Below are 9,021 nucleotides of genomic sequence, written 5' to 3'. Positions count from 1 at the left end.
TGAGTCTCGACCGTATTCCACTTATTTGCTTCGAGATTGTCGAGTATGTCATGCCGGACAGAGTCTTGAGACAGTTCGGTATGCTGCAGCATATTCCAAATGATCCTATTGATATGTCTGCTCTGCGGAGGGACAGGTTATCTCGTTGGCAGAGGGACCAGCATATGACTACTCTGAGACAGTATTGGGATGAGTGGTATGCTTATCTTGATGGCCAGATAGAGCCCGTTGGAGAGGGGCAGTACGTGAGCATTGACCAGTATATGTACTGGTATAGGACCCATAGTAAGCTGAGGATTGCTCATTTTGTGGGTGTTGATTCACGCAAGATAGTGTCGCGTGACTGGTACTCTCAGCAGGACATGGTTGATGCGGTATGTTTTAGAGTTTAGTTTAATATTAGAATCATGTATTCATTTATTTCATTATTGCATTTTTATAGGGTGTTTAGGTAGATAATTAATAGTTAATGATTTATGTAGCTTGACTGTGGGATGAGGACATTGCATGCTATTCACAGCCATGATCCCCCAGACTGGTTCTATGAGTGCATTCCTGAGTTTCTGATTCGTTATGATCGAGTCAACACTGAGTGGAGGGGTCCTGCATTCAGTAGACCCAGTTTTGATAGACCCTCACATGCACAGGATATGCATATTGATCCAAGTGCTCCTCCTTCACCGCATAAACGTACACGTGAGATGCGTTTCATTTATGTCATTCCAAAATCCAGTCTACTATATTGAATGTGTATGTGTGTATGATCGTTATCTTATCGTGTTATTGCAGAAGTTTGCTTCTGATTCTCATGATTCACCTACACAGGCAGCCAGTAAACGTCCTCGCCAGGTACTTACTCGAGTAAGTTATTCGAGTAGTCTACTACACCGAATTATATGTAGTTTAATCGAGTTATTGACATCTAATGTAGGATGAGACTGTAGTCCCTAACGCTGCGGCTATCCCTGTACATGCCTCTCATCCTGTTCAGATTGAGGTACTTATTCATATTCGAGCATGTTATTCGCGTAGTCTAACTCTTTAGTTTTAAGATGTATATAATGTTTGATACTCAATGCATTTGTAGGTTGCTGCTACTGCTCCCCCTGCTTCACAGTCGACCCCCCCTATCCGCCCCCCTGTTGTTCAGTCTGATTTTGTTCAGTTTGAGGTACTACTCTTTAGTTTTAGAACTTTACTTTTTTTTTACTATTGTGTGTCTTATACATATTCGAGTATGTTATTCGAGTAGTCTAACTCTTTAGTATTAGAGGTGTATATAATGTTTGATACTCAATGCATTTGTAGGTTGTTGCTACTGCTACCTCTGCTTCACAGTCGACCCCCCTATCCGTCCCCTGTTGTTCAGTCTGATGTTGTTCAGTCTGAGGTACTACTCTTTAGTTTTAGAGTTTTACTTTTTTTTTACTATTGTGTGTCTTATACATATTCGAGTATGTTATTCGAGTAGTCTAACTCTTTAGTTTTAGAGGTGTATATAATGTTTGATACTCAATGCATTTGTAGGTTGCTGCTACTGCTCCCCCTGCTTCACAGTCGACCCCCCTATCCGTCCCCCCTGTTGTTCAGTCTGATGTTGTTCAGTCTGAGGTACTACTTTCTAGTTTTAGAGCTTTACTTTTTTTTACTATTGTGTGTCTTATACATATTCGAGTATGTTATTCGAGTAGTCTAACTCTTTAGATTTAGAGGTGTATATAATGTTTGATACTCAATACATTTGTAGGTTGCTGCTACTGCTACCCCTGTTACTCCTACTACCGAGCGCACTTTTGGGAGTTCTGAGTTGACTCCTGCTACTGAGTTGACTCCACTTGCAGGTGGCATGGTGAAATTCGGTAGTCGTAGTGGTGTTATTCCTGATAGTTTGAGGATGATTCTTGATGTACGTATGTTGAATCATTCCAGTTTTTATGTTTGATTCTTGCAGTATGTATTTTGAATATGTGTTTGATTTGATACTCTTGAAATGTATTTGCAAATGGACACTGATGAAGACAAGTTGAAGGATAAACTGAGGTGGGGTGGTCCTGGGCGGCGTGCTGATATGACGAGGCCATTGAAAAATAGGAAGATTGTTTGGCTATACAAGCACTGGTGGGGTAATAAGAATGATTTTATTTGGAGAGATCATAGAGGCACTGCTGAGCTTACTTGGGATTATGTCCAGACCTTAAAACCCGAATGTGATTTAGACAACAATGTCGTGGATGCCTACATAGAGTTGTTGAAGGTTAGGGAGTCCATCTCGGGTCTGGAGCCCACGGCTAAGAAGTTCTTCTTTAACTTCAGCTTTTTCGTGCAACTGCTGTTAAAAGATTATTGCAAGAACTTGAAGGTAAAACAAAAAGTACTTTTTAGTTCATGTGTTACTAAGTTAATGATAATTGATAACTCTTTGATTTTGCATTTGATCTTTTATAATTGTTTCAATGTTGCAGGCCCATCCCGAAGCTGAACTTTCAGATGTGCAGTTGGCCGGTCCGCATAGTTTATATAATTCATATGCAGTCCAGCGGATTGGGCCATCATTATTGGATTGTGACTTTGCTTTCTACCCTTGCTGCAATGATGCTCACTGGTTTTTGTTCATTCTGGACATTAAACAACAGAAGCTCCTTTTAATTGATCCTCTAGCTGAATGGGGGGATAGTCTTAAGAGTATTTACTCTCGATATATATATGCCATGGTATTCTATGTTCTTCGTAATTACTAGTCAATTTACATACACTTGTCATTGTTGGTTACTAATTATATGAAATCAAACCTTTCTAGGAGTGCATAGTGTCAGCTATGTTGCATTACTTGGATCCTTCCAGATTTGATGGACATAAGTTGAAGGTTCATTTCGTACAGGAACGACCGATGCAGTCCAATACCCATTATTGTGGCGTGTACGTGTGCAAGTACATGGATGCTATACTTAATGGCATATCGTTGAGAGATGCTATTTGGGAGCTTGTATTGGGTATTTGGACATTCCGGTATCGCATAGCTGGGGAGCTTTCAAAAGGGCTCGCTAGACGGATAAGTGACTATGGGATCCAGCAGAGGAACAGGGGACTATAGTTTATATTTTGGATTTGTTTCGGTGTTTTCTTTATTATTGATTATGATTATTTTTATTGGATTGATGTTGCGTTTAGATTTGATGTTGATTGGTTGGTTGATTTAGATTTAGTTGAAACAGGTTGGTAAGTTATAAAAATAAACGGAACCATGTCGTTTTTTTTCTTAAACTATGTAAATCGCCCGCAATGTTGATTGGTTGTTGGTTGGTTGATTTAGATTTAGTTGAAACAGGTTGGTAAGTTATAAAAATAAACGGAACCATGCCGTTTTTTTTCTTAAACTATGTAAATCACCCGCAATGTTGATTGGTTGTTGGTTGGTTGATTTAGATTTAGTTGAAACAGGTTGGTAAGTTATAAAAATAAACGCAACCATGCCGTTTTTTTTCTTAAACTATGTAAATCACCCGCAATGTTGATGTTAGCAGTATAAAGGTCTGTGACCAGTTTTCTGCAGAAAACTGGCAAGCAATAGTTTGCTTGTCAGTTTTCTGCAGAAAACTGGTCACAGACCTCAGCATTGAATCATTGCGGGAGATATCATATTTTACACATTTTACAGTTTAGTCACCCCGCAATGAATCATTGTTGCAGTGATCATACCCCGCAATGAGGCATTGCACCATACTTCAGCATTGAATCATTGCGGGAGATGTCACATTTTACATCACTAGTTGACTAATTTAATGGCTAGTTGACTTTGTTGATTAAATCACTTTTTTTAAATTTTTACATTAATACTGCATATTTTAAATATTTTAAGAATTTTGGTGTTGGAAAATATTTTAAAAATATTAATATTACTAAACTCACTTTTGTTAACAAAAAGAGGCAGTGAGTTTTGGGTGGAACAGAGTACCCAGCAATGAGTCATTGCTGCAGTAAGGACCTCCAGCAATGTCTCATTGCTGGGTGCTCTGTCACTAGTTCGCATTGACTAATTTAATGTCTAGTTGACTTTTTTGATTAAATCACTTTTTTTAAATTTTTACATTAATACTGCATATTTTAAATATTTTAAGGATTTTGGTGTTGGAAAATATTTTAAAAATATTAATATTACTAAACTCACTTTTGTTAACAAAAAGAGGCAGTGTGTTTTGGGTGGAACAGAGTACCCATCAATGAGTCATTGCTGCAGTAAGGACCTCCAGCAATGTCTCATTGCTGGGTGCTCTGTCACAATTCTCTTACAATATTTTAAGTTGGATAATAAGAGTTTTGGTGTTGAAAATATTTTCAACAATATTAATATTAATAATAAGAGTTGAATAATATTTTTGTTAAAAAATAAGATTAATATGCAACATTAATATTATGTGTAAATTTAAATAACGTTAATATTATGGAACTTAAATAGAATAGTTAAAAGAACTAATGTACTACTTGTCAACAATTGTTAGGTTAAAACTAAAAATTTCTTCGATCATGCTCCTCCCTTAGGGGACAGTTTCTTGCATAATGTTCTCCTCCGATCGCCCCACAATAATTGCACTTTCGAGACTTGATCTTGATCTTTGAATTTGCCGTCTCAATTCCACTTTTATATCTTTTTATTTTCTTCCTTCCTTTAGTTTTCGACATTGGAGGATCAAATATTGGATCATGTTGGTAGTCCTCTTGAGTTTTCGCCTCATGGGTTCTTTCTCTACGCTCTTCATCCGCAAAAGCATCTTTCAAGTATCTCTTCTCTCTATCAATCACACCCATTAAGTATTTATACCGTGAAACATAACAACTACCGGAAGCAGCTAAATCTTGAAAAGATTTGCACAATGCACCATACCTTAATGGTTGTGATGCACCATCATTACCAATACCGGGAGGAGCATATGGAAGAGGCCCCGTAATTTTGTTGCCGTTCATTGTCCACCTACCCATGATGAGACTTTCCGGTATCTTGATTTTTTGTTTTTTTGTCAAGATAACGGATTATGTGTTTGCAAATCATCCCGGAATGTTCAAACTTCTTACACGAGCATTCAATTTTTTCGTACATGAAAACCGTCACTCGATATTTTCTTCTGCAGTTCTCCGGCAGGGTAGCCTTCTCAACCAAATACAGTTTCGACATATAAGTTTCATTGTTTTTGACACTATTCACGATGTAACATGTACTTTTCATAAGCTCCTTTTGAAACCTTTTGAACATTTCATTCGTGTAGATTTCGGATGCATGCATTTCCAAGGATGAGTGCAAAACTAATCTCCTTTCCAATTGTTCGCTGTCATAATCGGCTTTAACCTCCTTCAGATATTGTGTCTCCAAAGCCTGTTGGGAGTTCTCAATGAATTCCTTCAAACCAGTAGATGATTGCACATATTCATCAAAAAAATAATTTGTAGACTCGCTTCTTGAAGTTGTAGTCATGCCGGCGGAAAAATGTTGCTTCGTGTAAGCACCAATCCATTGAGTTCTAATAGCATACATGTCATTTAACGAAGCATGATAGTCAAGATCGTACTTCTCGACTAATTGCTCCCATTTACCTTCAAATTCTGTAGGTGTCAACGACTTGTACACACATGCATTAAACTCTGTCTTGAACTCCGGATAATTTGTGTACAAATAACACAACTTCTTGGGAAACTTACTACTTATATGCCATGTACAATACGTATGCTTTGTTTGTGGCATAGGCATGACCTTGGCAATGGCATTTCCCAATGCAATGTCTTGATCAGTAATAATTGTTCGAGGCGGTTTATTGTCGACGGCTTCCAACCATGTCCTCAAAACCCACTTATACGATGCCTCAGTCTCATCCCTTACAAGTGCAAATCCAAATAGTATATTTTGATAATGGTGGTTTACGCCCGTAATAGGTATGAAAGGCATAAAATACCTATTCGTCCGGTAAGTTGAATCAAATGTAACCACATCACCAAAATTCTTGTACGCGTTCATGGACCGAGGATCAACCCACACCAAACCCCGTACACGATTCTCATCATCTACATCCACCCGATAAAAGAAATTACCAAAACTATTTTCTCGTAGTTCTCGTAACAAAAGTAATCCACACTCCGCATCACCCGAATCAAACACTCGGCGCCGAATATCACGTATGACATTACGTACGTCTTGATTAGAAAAACCAAGATTTTCAACACCCCTCTTTGTCTCGCTAAGAAACTTCATTACTTTGCCCGTCTCAATTCCCGATTTGTTAAACAACTCAATCATGGTCTAAATCCACCGAACTAATTTGTCATTTGTCCATCTTCACTTTGTGAACGACACACATTCGAGCACCACAATTCGTTCATGGAATTACCTCTCTAACTCGTTTTCCTTTACCAAAATCCAACGGCGTCGCTCCTACCCTTCCACCTTTTCGAAAAATAAACAAACGGTATGATGGTTCATTTGTAATATCCGGGATATATCGTGTAATTATTTTTGCTATTAAATAATTATTATGTGTGTTCAGTATCTATTCTGTGAGTTAATTGTTAAGTGTTATCTGTACTTGGATATTCAAAAATAATATTAATTGAGTATTTTAATTTTTATATGTCCAAAATAAAATATAGATAATTGTCATATCTTCCTAATTATTTTTATGATGATTTATGAATTTATAAGAATCATATGAAATTTCTAAAATCTTTTTTCGGGTATTTAAAACCTATTTTATAAAAACGAGAACCAACCGACGTCACCCGTTGTTACGTTTTTGGAACCCGAAACTCTTCCGAGAACTCCTTCCTAACCGAATTGTAATATTTCGAGCATATTCCATGTTTCAACTCTTTCGATCCGGCGTACGGTTTGTTCAGCGCGGGTCCCGGCGCAACATTTTCGATATAATATTCGTTTCGGTAAATCAATAAAACCCGTATTTTCGATAAATGGGAGCTTTTTATTAAACTATCCCAATTATCACTTCGTAATACGTGTAACCAGGCGCTGAGACCAAGATCGCAGTACAAATTGTACTGGTTTGGATAATTATCCCGAAAACCGATACCGTTTGGATCAGTTTTTATAAATAAACGTACCGTTTTATATCCGGAATGATCCAACGGGATACTAATTTTCCTTAATTATAAATAGCCTTTTACCGTATTTTATTTCGTATCAAAATCATTTGCAGACAGATAATTATATAATTTTACAGAGAAAAATCATATATTCATAAATCTTTCTGAGAATCAAACTACTATTTGGAGGTGTTATTGAAATCTGTTCGGGAAGCTCTAGTAACCAAAACGGAGGTTTTGAAGGGTACTATCAGATTATACAAGTTTCAGAACTGCATAATCAAAGGTTCATTTTCTGGAAATTTATTTATTTTCGAATTATTTTTATGAAAAATATGATTTTTTGTTCGGATGATTGTTTGTATGATTTGATGATTGCATGTTGTAGAGCTTGTTTTCCTGATGATTCTGATATATTATACGTCTGATTTGGAGTTCAATAACATGTTCAAATTTGAGTTTGATTTTCGAATTTCAAAATTAGGGTTTATAAGCCGTATGAATGTTTTCAATTGAAATTTGGGGGTTTTTGATTCAGGGGTTATTAGCTGTTGATTTATAGTGGGTTGTGTTCCTTATGAAATTTGCAATCGATTGGTATATAACTCGTTAACAGAGGATTAGTGAATTGAAGGGAGTTGTGATTTTAAGTTTTACGATGTTCGCCGGAAACCGGCGATGTTCTTGGCCAATTTCCGGCCAAGTCTGGGGTTATTGATGAATTTTGATTGCAGATATAGATTCCTGGTGTTGTGTAGTATTGATCTGGAGCTTGTGGTGGTGGGAGGATGCCGGAGTCAAGTTCTCACGCCACCCCCGACGTTTTCAGGCGACCGGACTGTAAAATTTACAGTTTGGTCCGTGGACTTTTGGGGACGATACAGTTAGGTCCCTGAAGTTTCCAGACTTTGCAAATTTAGGATTCCTGTTTTAAAAATATTTAAAAATTATATTTCCTATTTATTTTTATTATAAAAATTCGTTTTTAATTTCTGAAAATTCTAAAATTTAGTATTTTAATTCCGAAAATTATTTTTAATTCCAAAATAAATCTAAATTAATTAGTTAATTAATTTCAGTTAATTTCTAATTGATTAATTGGTCAATTAATTCGAAAATTAATTGATTAATTGATTTAATTAATTATTAATTGAGTTTAATTAATTATTTATTTAGATTTAATTATTTAAAAATGATTTAAAAATTCTGAAAAATAGTTTCGAGCTTTAAAATATTATTCTAAATTATTTCCAGGGCTCGATAATTATTATAAAATTGTTTCGGAGCCAGAATTGGCCAACCGAACCCTGTTTATTAACCCGAAATTGATCCAACGACCCGTTTTAATTCCGAAAAATGTTTTAAAAATCATTTTAAATATCAGAAAGCCTATTTATGACCCGAGACTTCTTTATAAATGATATGTCATTAATTACGTGATGTATTATGTGTTATACGTGACTTGTTGATTGACTATCGGTCTATATATTCGGTGTTTACTTGATTATTGCATAACTTTCAATCCGTTAATCGGATTTGGGTGAAACGAAGGGTAGATAAAAGTATGTGTTGAATAGAATTCTATGAGTCGATTATTGATAGATACTTATGATATGTGAGCAGAAGAGGCAAGACATAGGAAAGAGAAACAGGTAGTTGAGGAGTAAGACGATTGTGATTGGAAGCGAGTGCAGTGTAGTAAGCTAATACCAGGCAAGTGTTCTGAACTTTCTCGAGATATTGTAGTACTTGATAGTCTTGTTGATATTGCAAGTGCTTTGAAGCACTGAAACCTAAACCTTGATTCCAGTTATTGTTCTTGAGCCATGAACCTTATTCTTTCTAGACCATTGATTGTTGTATACCCAAACACGAACCTCAAGTATACAATACTACTCCACAAATATATACACACTAAATATTAAACACTGAACTAGATTG

General features: G+C 36.2%; 1 protein-coding gene across 1 annotated transcript; it reads right to left on the bottom strand.

Annotated features, from left to right (window-relative positions):
- Positions 1-4,966: 4,966 nt before the first annotated feature.
- On the bottom strand, positions 4,967-6,280 carry LOC141679586 (protein FAR1-RELATED SEQUENCE 5-like). Its single transcript, XM_074486049.1, has one exon. It carries the CDS (start codon positions 6,278-6,280, stop codon positions 4,967-4,969), a length of 1,314 nt encoding a protein of 437 aa, XP_074342150.1.
- Positions 6,281-9,021: the final 2,741 nt, after the last annotated feature.

The sequence above is a fragment of the Apium graveolens genome, chromosome 8 (genome assembly GCF_009905375.1).
Source record: "Apium graveolens cultivar Ventura chromosome 8, ASM990537v1, whole genome shotgun sequence".
Taxonomy (NCBI): Eukaryota; Viridiplantae; Streptophyta; class Magnoliopsida; order Apiales; family Apiaceae; genus Apium; species Apium graveolens.
This window is presented reverse-complemented; position numbering and strand designations above follow the sequence as displayed.

Coding starts and splice junctions, on each gene's coding strand:
- LOC141679586 (XM_074486049.1), bottom strand. CDS start 6,280: ATGATTGAGTTGTTTAACAAATCGGGAATTGAGACGGGCAAAGTAATG.